General features: G+C 34.8%; 1 protein-coding gene across 1 annotated transcript in view; it reads left to right on the top strand.

The window, feature by feature from the left end:
• The window catches only part of NEK10 (NIMA related kinase 10), a 68555-nt gene that overhangs the window by 8080 nt on the left and 41685 nt on the right, over positions 1 to 18790 (top strand). Inside the window, 5 exon segments of the mRNA XM_057375706.1 lie at positions 433 to 470; positions 473 to 594; positions 1834 to 1973; positions 2855 to 2982; positions 17918 to 17977. Coding sequence (XP_057231689.1) covers positions 433 to 470; positions 473 to 594; positions 1834 to 1973; positions 2855 to 2982; positions 17918 to 17977 — 488 coding nt within the window.

The following is an 18790-nucleotide window of genomic DNA, read 5'->3' as shown; positions in this document are numbered from 1 at the left end:
ACTTTACAAATTCATGCAGTCAGTACCACTGTAGTACTAAAGCCATGAACAAGAAGATGGTACCATGGGTGACTGCAGCCCACGTGGCCACCTTCCATCCTGGCTGGGAATGCCTYGCTGCCTCTGCTGACAGTTGAACTCACTGTAAATGTAATTTCATCCCTTGTGAAAATTTGGACCATTGTCTTTTTCTATTCTTTTGGACAGTGACTTTAACCAGGTTGCAGTGACTTTAAATTGTTTTCTTTAACTTTTTATTTTTTTTAATAGGAAGTCTCTGTTCTTTTTTAACTTTTGCTGGTTTTTGTTTCCCTTTGCTAACTGACAATGCAAAGTAATGATGGAGGTATTGTTAAAATTTCTTTCTGATTTTTTTTTATAGCTGAGCAGCTGTGACTCCTTTATGCAGTCACCAGTCAAAGAACAAATAAAAAATGCATGAAGATGTTCCAGTCTTGCTCAGTTTCCTCCTGATTCTGRACACATCAAACTTCTATGGAGTATAGTTTGGATTATAGTTTGTGAAGATAGTGAGATAAGTGTGGAAATTTGGAGATGGGGTGGAATCAAGCAGTTCCTTCATATATTACAAGGGTAGGTTTTCAGTCCTCAACATTGTGGCAATTGTACAAAACTGTTTGATATTTTAAGATATATTTGACCAAGCTCTGTTTTATCAAATAGCATCTTTGGCCTGTTCAGTTGTATGTGATAACTACGGAATTTAAAATGCTACTTAGAACATAATAAATGAACAATATTTTTCCCAGCTTTTCAAATTTTGTTGTTATTCTAGGGTGGTTTTTTCATATTTTTGGTGTATAAATTAAACAATTAATAAGTTATAACTATGTCATTACTGTCTGCTTAGTATTCCTCTTAATCAGACACTTATTTAGTGACATAGAATTGTGAATATAACTGATGAACTTGGTAAAGAAATTTTCTGTTTCRAAGCTTGTTTGCTTTTTCAAAGTGTATTAGCTAATGTAGTGAAAAACCAATTTTCAGTATTTCAGAAATGGTTGACAAAGTCTTACAGATCAAGTGGGAGCTTCAGATAAGCCCTGTCCTAGTCTCAGATTTTTGGCAGCAGTTTAAATTTAGGAGGCCTGCACCTGAACCACTCTGACTCACAAATTCTAAGGATGGTAGCTCAGGTCTATTATAAAATGAATTATTTTTTTGAATTTACAGGAGATTAACAGRCAAGAGGCCTTAAACAGAGTTACTTACTACACAATATAAAATAAAAGAACTACTAKATTACATAAAACARTGCRTAGTATCAMGTTATCTATATTRAAGCTAGCAAAGAAATAKTATMRATTAGGAGTCAATGTAACTTACCACTGAACTGATGATAGTGCACWGAGTCCTTTCCTCAACTCTYGAGAGAGTAACCACAAAAGCTGGTGTCCCAGCTCTGGGGAGAAAACCCCACACTTCCAGCAAAYRTGCAGAAGATTTCTSCTTTGTGAAAGTTTGGTGTAGCTCTTATTGTTTGTAAAGTGAAGTGTCAGTCATTGAGAAATTCCAGCTTATCTTTCCACATCTCAGTCCCAGGGAGTCATGTTTACTGTCAACTGAAAGCATCAATGCCTCTGTGCCAAAATAACCCACTACAAGACAAGCCRACCTAATTGGGTTATTTCACCAATTAGCAAGCTCATGTGGAACTCTTGTGAGGGGAGAGATGCCTTGAGTTATTTCATCAACTAACAAGCTAAACTTAACAGATAAACTCTTGTGGTGAGGGAGATGCTGTACTACACAAAGATGTATTAAGCTTAAAGCAACTTGACTTTTTTTTTTTTTTGTTTTTTCTTCCAGGGAAAGAACTCTTGTATCTGCTCACTCTTCAGTTGGATGTTTGTCTAGTGCAAATGCAGCAGAGAGAATCCAGTATCTTCACTTGTCAGATGATCTGAATCGTGATGAGATGCAAGAAAATACTTTTTCTCTTCAAGCAGGTAGGTTTATAAGGTCTAATCMTCTGTTTACATACGTTTGTGCCAAAGGATTAAAAATAATTTGAAATTTTAGATTTTATACTTGCTTTATGGAGTAGGAGCACCAAATCAGATTTATTTCCAAATGTGTGATACCACACAGTCTTTTCAAAAGGTATGTTTTTGTTAGAAAGGAGAAAACCATGAAGTATTAAGTATTTGAGAATCATATGTGTTTCTTAACCTGTAAAAACAGTCACAAAAGAAGTTAATTATTTATTAATGGTTGGTTACAAGTTTTTGAAGAATCTGGACTAATTTACTGTCTTTTGAGTTCTCCAAARGCCTTAATCTTCTGCATTTTTACTTATATCAGAACTTTAAAAAGAAACAAAACTTTAGTCAAGCATCTAACTAATCAATTGCTGCCTGTTATCTTCTGGCTTTTGCTTTTCTCAGTCCTTTTGCATCTTTTAGACTAAGATTCTTGGACAAAAATTCTAAGATGGATATCATAATTCTTTAAATGCAGACAAATGTTAACCCTATCACTTAGTGCATTACAAGAAGACACWCAAATACAGTGATAACAAGCATAAAAGAAAGTACTGTAAGGAAAAAAAAAGTAAAATTAATGGAAATTCAGGAGATGCATTGACTTTGAAGGCTTATACTTGTTTTGAGAATTGGCATTTATATTAATACCCAGCCAATGAGGCTGAGGTCTGTCTTTTTTAAAAGGTCCTTTAACTACTATGCATGTGGTGTTAGAGGGTTAATACCTCAATAGATTAGTCAAAAATAAGTGTGCTTTTTAGGAGGTTCTGAAGTAAGTWGTAATAATAAACACTGAAAATCCTCTGCTGTAGTTTAATAGCCATTGTGTTAATTGTTTCTAAAAGATATAAAAAATTGGAACTTTTTTAGAGTTTTCCCTATTGACTTATTTGAAATCTTCACTGATATTGGACATTATGTGCGTGATATCAGAGCTTGTGAAGGGTTGGAATTAAAGCTAATTTCATTAAAAGTAAGTAATCTTAAACCTTCATAGGTTTAAGAAGTCATATTCTTGCACATTCATAGCACAAGAAAGGCATAAAATATTTAGCAACTATTGTTTCATAGTAAATATTTTTTCCTGATGATATACTTACKTAAATTCATTCATTATTAAATTGTATGTGCTAAACACCCTCTGCTTCTTAGTACTGATGCAGTTTTGAAAGAATGTGATTTAATGCTGCATTTGTACTTGAGTAATGAAAAGAAATATTCAGAATATTATTTTAAAGTATCATACAATTGTATTTTATATCAACATACTGCCACTGAGGGGCACTCTTGTCTCAGTAACTTTTCCGTATCTTTGATCCATTCTAAATACAGAGAAACGCAACTCAAAATTACCCTTGAAAAGCATCTATACTTCTGTCAAAGATTTACAGGAGTTCAGGAAAACTGGAAGAACAGAAACTTATTTGGACCATTTCTACAGCAATTATTTCAAAACTATGGCAGTATTTAAACAAACACTCACTTTATTTAGTCCTATAACTAGTATGAGTGTAGTACCCATTGAATTTTTGGGGAGAGCTGAAGACTTCTTATCTGTTGTTTCTGAAATTTATTGAGCTTGTTCCCAGCTCAGACTAATTTACTTTTTTTTGATGATAGTTAATATGTACTGTATGGATGCATGCTATGATATTGTTCCTATGCATACCATCCATGTATGCCAAAGACTGGTGCATTTGTGAACTTGATTTTATTTCACAATGTTTGAGGATGAATGTGGTGTCCATTCAGTACAYTGCAAATTTGAAAGTTTGTGCTGATTTCAGTTGGGATAGAATTAATTTTCTTTYTAGTAGGTTGTACAGTGCTCTGTTTTGAATTTAGTGTGAYAATAATGTTGATTACATACTGAGGTTTTAGYTATTGTTGAGTAGAGAATGCTCTAAATCAAGGACTTTCCAGTTTTCCATGCTCTACCAGTAAAGAGCTGCACAACAATCTGAGGGTGGAGAGTGCATCCAGAACAGCTGTCCTGAACTAGCCAAAGGGATGTTTTATACCATGTAACACCAACCCCAGTAYATAAACTGGGGCAAGTTGGCCAGGAGTTGCCAGTGGCTTCTTGACTGGGCACCTTTCAGCAGGTGGTAAGCAACTGCAGTGAGCAACATTTGTTTTAATTACAATTTCTATTAATATGATAATAACTTCCAATACTATAATATTCCAATATTATAGTATTTTATTTTGTTTCAGTCATCTAACTGTTCATATATTGACYCATRAGTTTYRGTTTTTTTCTAATTCTCCTCCCCAGCTGGGAAGGTGAGAAAYTGAATATGTGGTGCTTAGYTGCTGGCTGGGGTTAAMCCATGAAAAAGTYGCTACAAAKTTTCRGAYRAATGTGAAGCATATGCTAAAATRTTRAGAWATCTCTGCATTGAATTTATYCTGTCAGCTTYTATAAAAAGAGAAGGTCTACTCTAAGATCTACTAAAAACTATAGTTCTGCATTTACAAGTTGCACACTCATCCTAAATAGGGAGAGAGTTAAAATTTTCTAGAGTCTTTCAAATATGGAAACGGACCCAATCTTGCCTTGATCTAACTAGAGTAATGATCCAATGGGCTACCTGTGAAGCAGTGTTGTGTGATTATGTAATTGGGATATGGCCAAAATTATTTTGCTTTGTAGAAGAATCTTGCAATACTGCTCTTTTTTTCTCTTTTTCCCAAGCAGTCCTTTTGGAATTAGTAACTCTTGGTAATCTCTTGCTATRAGAAGCTCCAGGCTGACAGTGTAACAAAAGCAGCTCATTCATCTGTAACTAATGTTCTTAAAAAATATTGTGTTTAGAGAGGTGCCTTAGTTTTAGACTCTCATGGCATATTTAGATTAAAAAAAATTAGTGAACAATACTCTGGAGAAAGGGCTTCTAGAGACAAAGACTTTAATTCTGCAGCTGCCACAGCAATGAACTTCTTCAAGAAAATTTTTGGACCCAAGAAAGGCATTTCAYACCACATAAATAAGAATGGGACCACTCACATTCTGAATCCTTTGAAGATCTCTTATACAGATTCTGCATTTATGGTGATTGAAAAGCAAAGCAGTGCATAGTGTGGGAAACACTCTCACCTTGCTATCAGAGTAGTAAACAATAAACCTGTTGAAGAATTGTGCATGTTTGTCCTGAATTCATGAAGAAATGTTCTACAAGTGGCCCTTGTAGAGCAATTCCAGAAGAACCTGATAGGCAGGGACCTATGGTGGAAGAAAACAAGAATTCATGAAGAGAAATCTGCTCCTGGCCTGGCACTGTGCAAGATTGAGTTAAGAGTGACCTCTTGTAGGGATGGTCTCTATAGGTTTTACTGAAAAAGGATTACCTGAGGTAATGCCTCACACTGGTGAGACCCTACCTGAAGTACTGTGTACTTCATACCTGAAGYGCTCTTGGGTCCTCAGCRCAAAGACATGGACCTGTTGGAGTAAGTCCAGAGGAGGGCTATGAAGAGGATTAGAGGAGGGGAGAATCTGTCCTACAAGGAAAGGCTGAGAAAGTTGGGATTGTTCAGCCTGGAGAAGAAAACGTTCTGGGGACACTTCAGAGCACCTTTCTGTACCTAAAGAGGACTGTAAGAGAGCTGCAGAGGGACTTTTTACAAGACCGTGTAGTGCAGGACAAGGGGGAATAGCTTCAAATTGAGAGAGAGTTGACATATTTAGATATAAGGAAGAAATTCTTTACTGTGAGGGTGGTGAGGAACTGGAAGTGGTTGTCCAGAGAAGTTTTGCATGTCTCATTCCTGGAAGTATTCAAGATCAAGTTAGACAGGTCTCTGAACAACTGGGTATAGTGGAATGTGTCCCTCCCCTGGGGGTTTGGAAYTTGATCATCTTAAGGTTCCTTCCAACCCAAACCATTTCGTGATAAAAACATGAAGATTTTTTGAATATTCATAGTCAGAATGTGTTTTTCTTAAGTAATGTGTGTGGTTAAATATCTTCTTTATTCAGATCTTTGTTTATTGTTTTGTTTTTAAACTTATGCAAGGCACAAATGAAAGCCCTAAGCCCAGGAGGTGCTTCATTCTAATGTGAAGGTTGTATAACTTGTTTTGTATTTCCAAGGACATCTTTTACACATGTCAATTAAATTTGAAGTTGAATTAAATTTTTAGGTTGTGTGTTGTTGCAAATGTAAACAGATATTTACAATTTGATCTTAGCTAGGCTGTTTCTGACTTTCAGTATGTTGTTGTTTTGTAGTCTCTAGATCTGCCCWCCCTACTCATTTTCTGTTTAATTTCTGACATAAATTTCATCAGAAGGGGTACATAACTACCATCTCTTATGCTAGTACAGCATTTAATTGTAATTTATTGAGCTACAAATGCTATGAAAATATAAATAGCAAATCATGTCAACMTGCAATTTTGTAAAACATCTCATTCTAAATTGATAGAAAAGTGTTATTGAAACTATACATCTCTGGTCAGATTGAATGTCTGATTTATTCTTTCAGACATACACAAAAAAGGGTGGATTTTTAGGTGCAGCCTCCATGAAAGTTGTTTCATTACAGGGTTTTAGAAATTCATTGAACCAGCATTATCTGTGGCTTTCCTTTTAATCTGCCCAGCCATTTTATATGASGCATTGAGAAGTTACAGTTCTAAATGGAAAATGTGTATCTGSTTTTATTGCAGCTATATTTTACTGCAGCTGTATTTTGTTTCTAGCACAGTGTATTTCTGTCTAGAGCTCCTTAGCTGCATCTGTTTSTAGGACAAAACAGAAGACTTTTCCCAGATCATCACTTTTCCTCAGTTTCATTTAGCTGCAGTGAGGTTTAGACCTTGATGCTCAGAGGGTTGTGTGGAATCACTTGGACACCTTTCAGAACTGATATCAAGGAGAATTGTGAAGGGTACCATACTCTCTTTTGGGTGGCATGTTCTGTTTGATGTTTAATAGACATGATAAAATAGCAGCTGAAAGGATATGTATGGGCCTGAACCTAAGATTATACAGCAGCAGAACGCTAGTTTTGAGGCAACCCACCTGTTGGAAATACTTCTTATCATAGCAGGCAGCCATGGAGTGTCAGAATGGCAAATTGAATGAGACTTGGACAGTTCAAAGAGTTGCTGGGTGTTGAAGAAAGCTATCTGTTAATTTTGTAATTCAGAATATTTGCTTGTTGAATGTATTATTTAAAAGACCTATCAGCTCTGGATTCTATTCCATGCCCAGAGAAGCCGTGGCCATGGCATAAAGTGAATATTAACAGTGCCTATTGTATATTAGTCACTATTTGGATTCTTAGCAGATTATATGGCTCATTTAACTAATATTAATTATCAGAATTACTACCCTTCACATTGAGATTCAAGAAAATCCTGTGGTAGTACTTTATTTTTAAAGTTATTTTCATAATAGTCTGAATGGAATCTTCTATTTGTTTATGTTCCCACTGTAAATCAAACATKCTGGAAATTATTGGAGAATTAATGGCATGATCACATCTCTCTTTGAAAATCTCAGTTCTAGATGTGCTTAGTTCCTAGTGCAGAAGTTACAAACTTCACAAAACTGACAGTAGATTGTTTACAAAGTATTAATAACAGTACACAGAAAGGAGAATTATAGAAGAGGCTAAAAGGTTTACTTGGGAATGGGGAAAATTAATTCTGTTCCCATTCTATTGATGTGAAATGGTAAAGTATGTACTATTGCTGATTAAATTGCAAATGATCTTGATTTTAGCATATGCTTTTATGGAAAATAAAATTAAAGTTTAATTTTATATTCCAAATCACTATCACTCAGTTGCAAACAAAGCTTGGTTACAATTGCACACTTGCTGAAGAGAGCAAAGGGTTTTTCTCTCATCCTAAATCCTTCAAGGTAGAAGAAGAACCTGTTCAGTGGGTACACAGTGAAAATTTGRTATTAGCAGGTCCCAAGTTCGTATATAGGGTGAATTTGATATTCTGTTAATATTCCTTTGTGCTSTGCTTTTGGTCTTTGTGTGTGTATTTGATTTTAGGAGAAATTAATGGCATTTTCAAATAGGATTAAAGATCAARTAAGGCAACAATCAGTGTTATTAAGATGTATCTGGATAATCTTCATCTTGTTTATACTGCARAAGATAAATCCACCAGTTGGGAATTTTGTGAAATAAAAGAGCAAATGAAAATCCAGATTCTCTTAATAAAAAGAGAAGAAAGCTATTGCAGGAATCTAAAATGCTCATTTAAAGAGACTGCTAAGTAATGTGTAATGTGGCTATTATGAAATCGCCAGTAATCATGCTGTAGGAGGTTAAGATACTAGATAACTTGATAACTTAGCTTACTCCTATTTTCATAGTTTTGACTTCATGCCCTCTTCCACAGATTGTTGATATTTTTTGAAACTACCCTGCTTCAGTATCACTTATTCTAGAAATTTAAACACAGTGTAAACAAGTGAAAACAGTGAAGGAAGATGTTTCAAAATCTAAAGTATAATGACTAGTAGATTGTTTATAAAGCAATGGTGCTCGTTTTTTTTTCTTATTTGAGGATTGTCTTGAATGATTGACCATTTTTTGACAAATTAAAAAAAAATGAAAATAACACTAATTGATAGGTGTCATCTTCCTTYGGTCATGTCTTCATTTAATGATACATGAGGCAGGCCTATCACTGTTCTCAGAAGTTATTTCATTTCTTTGTCAGTTATTGTAGCAACTTTTGACATCAAATACCAAATAATCATGGAGCATTAAAAGTTGTAGACCAATTTATTTAATTTTTAAGACAGATGCTTAAATAAATTAAAAGAAGCAATGTCACTAGTTTGATGCAGTTCAACAGTTGGCAATTCTTTTTCATTCAAATCTGTATTATAGTCTTGAAAAAGCTAAGAAAAAAAATTTTTGCTTAATGTAAACCTGATTGTCCTGGGCTTTACATTCCTAAACTCTGGCAGCACCAGCTGTATGTAGGAGCTTCTTGCTGGTGTCAAGAAAGTTTGACAGAATTTGGAAAAAGTAATTACTAGTTTCTGAGGTCCTTCATTTCTGAGGACCCAGCTTAAAAGGAAGAGAATACATTTACTCTATCTGGCTGATTTTCCCCATTCTTTCTTTTTTTCTCCAGATGATCACTAATGTATTAAAGTAGACTACTACTTCCAGAACTGAGATGTTCAGCTCTCTGCTTTCCTTTACTAAATCTTTCAGGCAACAGGAACTGAATTTGTCGATTTCTCAATGCTCTGCCTTCATCAAATATTATTTGCAGAATTCCARTGGAAGAAATTTAGAATGATTCTCCCCAATTAATTCAGGGAACTATCAACATTGCAAAAACCTCTGGTCCTTTAGGGATTAATGTTTCTTGGAGTGAACTGCAAGAGGACTGCCATAACTCAAGGGAAAAAGGGAAGCTTCTTGGTTATCCTGTTATTTAGCATTCTTTCTATTTACACTTTCTGAGCCCTGTGGAGCTAGTCCTTCTTTGGACATTTTGTTCAAAGAAAAATGATCTGTGTCTTGAGTGTCTAGATTTGCCTTTCTTATCAAAGGCCCTTTCTGAATTCAAGAACTGTTCCTTTTTAGACCCTGAAGGCTTGCATTGAACAAGAGCCAACAGAAACTAGCTTTTCTTACCTGTATTTCTTCTGATCTGCAGCTTCTTTTGATGAATAGTAACATTTTGAAATAAATTTTTTATTAACTATGTCACAGCGAARGCAATTGGAGTAGGCATGCTCTGGGCTCTGTCCAAGTAGAACAGGAGTGTTAGAATATTTTAAACAATATTACTTGCTACACAAATCTTCCCACTTCCGAAGTAGTATTGCAATACAAAAATTATTAACAGTATTTATCAAGTACAATGAAGTTTTCTTGCTCTTTGTGCTTGGACTTAATGAAGTGTGATTTATCTTAGCTGCATTGTTGTGTGGAGGCAGCAGTAGAGTAATGAATTGGRAAAAACAAACTTGAATGGTTTGCATGGAACTTTGATTAAAGATATGATTATTAAAGACTGTGTGTGACATTTACACAGTCACAAGGCACTTATGTTAAAATAATTACATGATAATCTAAATCTACAGCTGTTGTCACAAGGTAAGGCTAAGATTCACCAGTTATTTCTTACCAAATTCCATCTTTGAACATGAGCTATCAAGTTATTAGACCCCCTGCCCCATGCTCCTTTGAARTGAAATTTCTTGTAAAGTCCACCCTTCCCAGCTCCATAATTTCAAGGAAAGCAAAATAATTACCATTAATTTAGGCATTATATCACKGCCTATTAGATACCATTGTCATATWGTTTATTCAAAATTATTAACAAAACYTGAATCTGATCATGTAGATTGGATTGAAACCCTTAGAGGTGTACTTATATTTTTAAAGCTGGTAGGCCTGATTCAAATGTAAGTTCTTGAAGAATGTAGAGAAAGAAAGATAATATGGTCCATATTGTCAGTGGTCAATACTGGGAAATGTATTGGATAAAAAAAAGTCCCAAACCTCCCTACCAGCCTCCCCTGACTTTTTAGCTGCTGTGACTGAGCATTGATTGTCATGCAGAGACAGTGGCTATTGAGATGTGAATCTTCTTTTCATTATTGTAACTGACTTTGGGTTTGCAAAGCAAAAGCAAGAAAAAATGCAAACTTGCATCAGTAGTGAGAACCAACCTAGACTTGTGCTAAGTTCTCCTACATATAAAATTCAGTCCAGCCACTTCCATCTTCATAGGGACTCTTGGAGCAGATGGGGACGTTATGATGGATTAAGGAACAAGTTACAAAGGTGCAAGTCACAAGCTATTCTGTAATAGTTGCCTGCATATTTTGATGTTGCCTGTTCTTACAGGTGGTGGTTACGGTGGGTTAAGTTGGTGCAAAACTGAACTGCAGTTGTGTAGTAACTTATTCATCTTATATAGAATACCCTTAAAGATAAACAAATGTGTGTTTAAATCATAAAAAGATATATGTAAACAATATMAATTACCCCACATGTGATGGCCTTATACCTGTGAGAATGCTTGGCCTGCAGGCTGTGATAAGTAATTAAAGGTTCCAAGCTATCAGGGGAGCTACTGGTTGCTCCTGTGAATTAAGAGTGAGTCAAGAACTYGGGCATTTGGCAGTTGAACATAATTCATTTTGCCATTTTTGAAATTGTTGCTTGTGAATTCCTAGTGCCAGAATGATAATGAATGATTGACACTTAATTCCTAGAAATCCCTAAATCCTAAAATGGCTTCAAGAGTGAGACATTGTAATATGTTAAATATTCAAGTCACATACCTTGGAAGACTAATGCTTATACTTCTTAGTGAGCAAAGGTGAGGTGATTGCAAGGCTGCCTTAATTGGTTCTCCAAATATTCCTGAAGCATAACACAGTCTCTGAGTGACACTGGATCTGTGCATGATAGTTTGGATATTTAAAGTGTAGTAAGAGTTTGGTGTAACTAGTTATGTGTCATATTTTTTGGCTTCTCTGAAATAATCAATTTGTTTTGTTCACCTATAACTGGGCAGAGATGCTTTTGATGTGAAGTTATTSTGCTCTTTTAAGCATCACTTTAAAAGTAGAGGTGTCAAAACTATGTCACAGTGGCCCTCATGGTCACTGAATTGTAATTTTCTTATCCTATCTAAATTTATTTCTTATTTTTCCCAGTTAGATGCCTGTTTTCTTTTCACTGGTATCTTTTGGTCTTTGAATATTTTGTAGGAAATTTTTGTTTGAGAATAATGTTCTGTAGATTTAAATACTCTTTCTAAAATATAGTTTTTGCTCATACTATATTTATTATTATTCTCATACCCTGTCTTTGTACATGGGAGTTCACATCAGAGCTAGAACATKGGCAGTTCTTTCTCTACCTCTTTATCCAGTTATTTGGATGCAGGATTGAGGATAAAATGTCCCTAACATATCTCAGTCTCTCAAGTAAGTGGTCTTTTGGGACATTACTTGTCAGTTCTACTCCACAGGCAAAATCATGGAAGCAGTGATCCTTGTCTGTCTGCAGTCAGGAAAGAGAACAAGGATACAGTACAGATGTCTTTGTATTTAGAATATATTCTTGAGTAATATTTAAAATGACAGGCTAAGATGTAARTCTTTCCAGTGTCATAATAATTTAAGAATGATAAAAATGTTTTGCAAACAGCAGCATGCACTGGGTGCTGTCTTCAAGGTGCATGGTTAGTACTGTGTGTGTCAAAAATGGGCTTTTTGACATGGAAGCTTATTCACAAGGAATAGGGTGAACTGACCCATTTTAACACAAGTCTTGAAGAAGAAATCAGAGCCTACATACTTAATCAGTGCTTGGACTAGATTTTTTGGGTGGTTTTTTTGTATGATTTAAGTAGATGTTAAAGGCTATATAGAAATAAAAAAAAGTAGTTTAGTATTTCCAATATTACTTCTTGCACCACAAAACCCATAAAACAACCAACAATGAAGAGAGAAAGAGATGTGAGACAGCAYTGTCATCTTATAATGGCAGAAATTGCTTTCTTTTGAATTGACAGGTAGTAGTTTTGGGTAGTTTGAGATGCAAACCACCCTTCTTCGAGATTGATATAGTATAGAAACAAGACAATAAATGTCAAAAGTAGTGTTTGATGCTTACTGTTTAAATTTGACTAAGCAGTGTTACTCAGAATGGTTGAGATGAAAACACAGCCCTGCATGTACCAAACATGTTTGTRTTCGGACTTGACTGAATCAATTTTCTAATGTAATTTTTTGTGCACTGTGTCATCATAAAATAACTGCAGACACTATTTTATGTTTAGAGAAGGGCTTATACAATTATGCTTTCTAATTGTGATGGTTTTTAATTTTACTTCATGCTAGGTTGTATTCTACTATCAYACTAATTAAATTCCTTTTAATTGTCTATGTCCCTGAACTCAAAAATCCAGCAATGAGTATGTYTAGAATGCGAAATGTATTAAATGGATGTGTTTACACTTACTGCATTAAAAATTGAGGAAAAGACTACTCTGGGGAATTGGTAATAAATCCTGAAATCTTTCCCAGCTCGTAAGTCACTAGAAACAATCTGCTCCAAGTTAGTGGTGACAGAGTCTTTATTATCATGCTGTCTYGAAGGTCTTCCCAGAAGAGACAGAGCAATTGTCCATGGTTATAGAGAATGATGTTTCCTTTAATTTATACCTTCTATTTCTTTGTTTCAAAAAATGAATTGTAGTTTAGGAAGAAAGACATATTGACAGCAGATCAACAGATATATATATATAATTGTACATATATAGAGACAATTTAGATGAAATGTAATGGGAAATTAAGTAAATTTTGTGATTAGGTRGAGAGAATCCCATCATAATTCCTTGAGAACCTGACTGGTCTTSAAAAGCTGTTAAGAAACTGTGGGCACACCCCTCAGGTGTAATTAAAAAGTGAACAAGGAAGTTCCACATTAGTTGGCAAGCTAGCTTGATCTTTCTGAAACAAAATTGTTCTCAAATGGTAGAAAACTGATGCACAGAATAATATTGTTTACTTAGCTTTTTGTGCTAAGTTGAAGATTTTTCTTGCTGTGGTGTTTTGAGGAAACTCACATTTAAGTGGTGATTGGAGGTACTATTTTACTTGTGTCCCACATCTTCTCTGCTGTGGAGGAGAAAATATTCTTTGATCTTATTTTCTGTTWATGAACTACAGTCTGTCAACATGTGGYGCTAACCAAATTTGTTTTCTAGCAYTGGTCATTGCTTCTGTTTATAACCATATCGTGTGAGAGCACTGCATAAATCAATATTCTGGTATGATTTAATGTAGAGACATGCAGTAGCTGCATTATTTATTCTGGTGACATAATATTTTCACTTACTTAGAGCATTTTTGCATTGGGAAAAGTAATTAAGGATGAGGGAGTGTATTGTATTTTCATACAYACTTTATTTTTAGCCATTATGATGYTATGTGGTCAAACTGATTACCAGATTTCCCATCAATACTTTCTTCATCCAAAAATAGTATCTGAAATGTTTCACCAATTTTAASCAAGTTTTCAGACTTTGGGTTCTTTCCATGTTTGTGAAGATTTGGTGATGGATGGCTAGTAACGAACCAATTCTATCTTGTCAAGTAAAGTTTTTAAACTGAGCTGAAATGTTGCCTTCCAAATAAGCTGCAGTACCTGCTATCATGTGACAGGTTTGGTGTGTTTAGATAACCAAGAGAACAGGAACTGAAGGTACTGTGGAATGATGAGGCAGAACAGAAAACTAGTGGAAAAGTGGTCTTGTGCTAGTTTTGTCATTCATGGAACAGATGGTTCTTGGACAAGATTTTCTCATTTGATTAGAAAAGTAATAAAGGTTAAATCCTTTCAGTATATTAATACTGTTTTTTTTTTCAGGATCCTCTGAAATTTGGTTAATACAAATGTTCATTCTGAGAATGAAAGAGCAATGAAATACAATTGTGAAAGTTTGATTGTGCTGTAGAYACTACTAGGTTTATAATAATGTCTATCAACAAAAAGTCCAAATGGAGATGGAATTCACAGGAACAACATAGTTTGGACAGGCAAGGCAGTACTGTCCCCATGTGTAACCCACAGGACAACTCTGCAGAACATTAGGTTTCATTATGGGCACCCTGTGGCTAAAAAGAGCTGATGAACTTCAAGGAAGAGTGTAACAAGTACTTGATAGTACTGACTGTCTTACAAAAAGATGTATAAATTATTTCATTTTATATAGTTTTTATTAAATATGAAGTTTGTCARGTTTACTGTCACCTGATATTTGAAATATACTTAATGCCACATCCAGTATGAGATAGTATTACATTGGGAGTAAAACTGGGAATTATGTGAAACGAAGTAAGAAAGCATGAGGATATCTGTATTTATCTCTGGAGAAAGCGTTCCAGTGGCAACTATAGAAGTCCCACCATAAGAGAGAACTYAATATGAGGCAGGAAAGAATGAAAAAATATCTTGGAGTAAAAGTAAGCCGGCCACTTTGGAAGTAACATGAACTAGTCCATACAGAGTCCAGCTCTCTGAGGAGAGTGGTGCTCACAAAGGCTTGTAAGTAGCTCAAARTCATAGCACAGTTTGTTTTTTTTTACATGAAAGGGAGTGTGAAAACAGTTTTCTGTACTTCTTTTCTATCAAGTGAGTGGTGCTCATATAACTTCTAAAGAGTTATTTTAATGTTGAGGGGTGRAGTGTAGCATGTAATAATTTTATAGACTCCATAGTGACTTTAGGAAACTATTTTGAGGGGGAAAAAAAGGTACTGTTCTACTACCATCATACATTATAAATCATCAATGTACTTCTTGGAARTAGTTATTTCTGTAAAACTTATATAAATTGTACAGCAATTATTTTAATCTATAATAATTATTATGTTAATRTCTCTTCGAAAGAGATAATAATGATAATGAAGGAATAAGTTTTATTARAATAAGATTAGTCATTTCGTCAGACAAAGTTATGAGCATGTAAATGTCTTTTGGTCCAATGTTAGTGRCATTTTTTTTTGCTAGAATTCTTTCATTTTTATTTTGAGTAATGTTAAATGAGCTACGTTTAGATAAACTATATTCCTATGACATCTGAACTGCAGGAATTAGAATAGTCTTGGTGGGTTTATTTCTGCCTTTCCCRTTCTCTTTAGTCTTCTAGATGTTAGCTGTATTAGTATTTTGTCATCTTGCCATCTTGGATGATTCCTAAAYAGCCTGTTTGCTATTTTACCATTTCTTTGATGGTCAGTTAAAGCTGTTTGCTCTTTTCATTTGTTTCTTGGGATTGAGTTTCTGGTGTGGCCTTTGTTCAGGTACTTGCTTTTTCATAGAAGCCAGATTTCAAAGCTGTTTCAAGGATTGTTCAAACTGACTTAGCCTTTCCTTGGTTTGTTGCATCTCTTCYAACTCAGGGAGGTTGAATTTAATTAGCCCATGATTTCAGACAAGTGCATATATCTGCATTTGCTAACTATTCTGCTGAAGAAAGCTCTTTTCCTGGGTTACTGCTAGATTCTCCACAGTTTAAGCTACACAAAGGGTACATGATTTTGTGTTTAAAGAGGTAGTACAGTGGTGTTAGCTATGTGAYACTGCTCGCAGACTAGTCTATGTATTTGTATAGAGAGCAAGGTGCCAAGGTACTAAATTGGGAGATGAAGGACTATGTAAAAGTAATTTGTGGGTAGGATTTTTTTATTATAATACAATTAATGTGTATGTTAATTCTCTTTCTACTTTCTGTCTCAAGAGTTTATAAAAACGTTAGCTTGTTCCTGAAAGGACTTTTAGAGAGAATTTGGAGAAAAAAAAAACTGTGGAAATAAATGTTTTTCTCATCACAGGATCATGTGACAATTCAATTTAGATGTCTTGTCCTATTTTACTTCTGGTCTATTTCTCAAGGGTGCCCATTGATGTGGTTGGTRATGAGCTGAACAGAACAAGATGATGTCTCAGGCTTCATCCTTCCTTCTGTTCAGTCTTTGCTCAGTTTCCCATGTAGCCATACTTTTTCAGCTGTTGTTTGTGATCTAGGAAGTAATTCATTTAAATATTAAAAAAATACGATAAAATATGTCTAGATTATTATGTTATGACCCTGTGTGCTTATTTCATCTGTTGACTTTTGTGATGACTGTTGAGGGCATCTGGATCAATGGACTTTATTTAGATTTGGGAATTTTAAATTCTATGTAATAGAAGTCAGTGTAGCTACCATCTTAYTCAGGTAAAATCTTCATCTGTCTGCTGGCTGCTTTTCTGATTGCTTTCAGATTGTTTTGGGGTTTTTGTTTTTGCTTGGGTTTTTTTCCCCCCCATTTAATCCATACTAAATGTGGTTGTGAGACAGAAAAGTTGTTATTAGTTAATTATCTTGTATTTCGTTTCCAGCAAATCGAAATACTTGCAAAGTCATCTAATTCATACCTTACTGTGAGACCCAAGTTCCTGTCAGAAGCAAGTCTCTGTGTGGCTGGGATTCATCTTGCTTATATGTAGCCGTTTAAATGCTGAGCATCTTATTCAAGTCAAGCAGCTAGATGATTACTGAAAGTAATGGGAAAAAACAGTCATTCCAATAATGAATTTCATCCCATCTACCTTAAGCAGTTATGTTAGGATGAGATGAATCAACCACCTGATGTGTCTATCTCTCTTCATTTGCTGCAGAGGGATTTTGGCATAAATCTCTTGGATGAGTTTAAAGTTAGGTGAAATTGACACCTTCTATGAAATCAGTGATCAAAGATCTAGATTTATTTTAGAGTTGTTGTAGAATTGGATTTGCTGCTGCTTGGGTCATCTTTTTACAGATACTTTTCCATGTCTCCCACTAAATATTTTCCATGCCTCCTACTAAATATTCATACAATTTCTTGATAAGCTTGGTTACCCAGCTTTTAAAATGGATAAAGGCACTGAATGARGTTTATTCCAAAAGGCATATATCTCAGTAAGCAAAATCTTTTACCATTTTTTGAATGTTCAGATATCAATTACATAGATAAAAGGAAAAAAAAAATCCGGAAGTGTTTATGCACTTACAGACTTAAGGCAGTTCTTTATGCGTTTTACAGGACATGGGGATATTAAATCATTGAAAAACATTTYTGGTWKGAAGGAAACTCTTCTTAGAACTATSTATCAGATGCATGTTAGGAGTACCTTTTTAAAATATGAGTGTTTCAGGTTTTTATGTATATGGATAGCATTTCACCACAACTTACAGATACAATTTGTCTACAGCATTTCTTTTAAAATTGACGATTTGACAATTTGCTAGATATTTTTGTATAAATGTATAACATCATGTGTGGACTGTGCAGTGATGCTTGGTTTTGATAATATAAATAACAAATCACATTGAAGGGAAATTTTACTTTGTAACTTTCAGAATGCAACTTATACTTCCTCTTGTTGTTTTAGACTTTGTTCCATGATGTTTCTGAAGGAATAATAGAATGTAAATTAGAACTTTATTGTATTTTTCTCTTTAAAGCCTCCCAGGTTTCTATATGTAATACTGGAACACTAAATTGCAAATTAATGATACTTTGATTTGTCCTTGTAACTTACTCAAAGATGCACGTAATAATCTTGAAAATTCAGAAGCATAAAAAAGTTGAAACAGCTGTGTCCATTTGGAGTTTAATTAGATAACTGTAATTTTATTACAGTGTGAAAAGTGAGACTTCATTACATTCTTCAGTAATAGTAAGACAACTGAACAAAGAATCAGCTTGATATGAGRATCACCTTTTCTAATAGAGCCTGCAAGGCTTTTAAAAATGTCCTAGAAACACATTTTTTAAATAAATGAAGGCCTAGAAAGRATAGTACTTTTACACACTGACTCTCAGTAAGTTTTTTCTCCATGTCAACACATACAGCATATAGACAAGAAAGTGAAATTCMAACTGAATTGTATCCTTATGGGATATTTTCCCAATATGCCTATATACCCTACCCTGATGAAGGGAAAAAACACATTGCAAATATATCTCTGACATGGTTTAACCTCAGCCATCAAGCAAGCCCCAGGCAGGCACCATTGGGACTGGGGAGAGAATCAGAAGGGTGAAAGCTAAAAAACTCATGGGCTGAGATGAAGGCAGTTTAATAGGGAAAGATATTCATTCAAGCAAAACAAAGCAAGGAATTAATTCAGTGCTTTAGGAGCGCAGGGCCTCATCACATGTAATAGTAACTTGGGCAGACAAATGTTACCATTCCAAACATCCCTCTGCTTCCTCCTTCTGTATACACT

The sequence above is a fragment of the Malurus melanocephalus genome, unplaced genomic scaffold, assembly GCF_030028575.1.
Source record: "Malurus melanocephalus ecotype Western Australia unplaced genomic scaffold, MMel_1.1 scaffold_256, whole genome shotgun sequence".
Lineage (NCBI taxonomy): Eukaryota > Metazoa > Chordata > Aves > Passeriformes > Maluridae > Malurus > Malurus melanocephalus.
The sequence above is the reverse complement of the archived record's forward strand: the minus strand, read 5'-3'. Positions and strand labels throughout refer to the sequence as shown.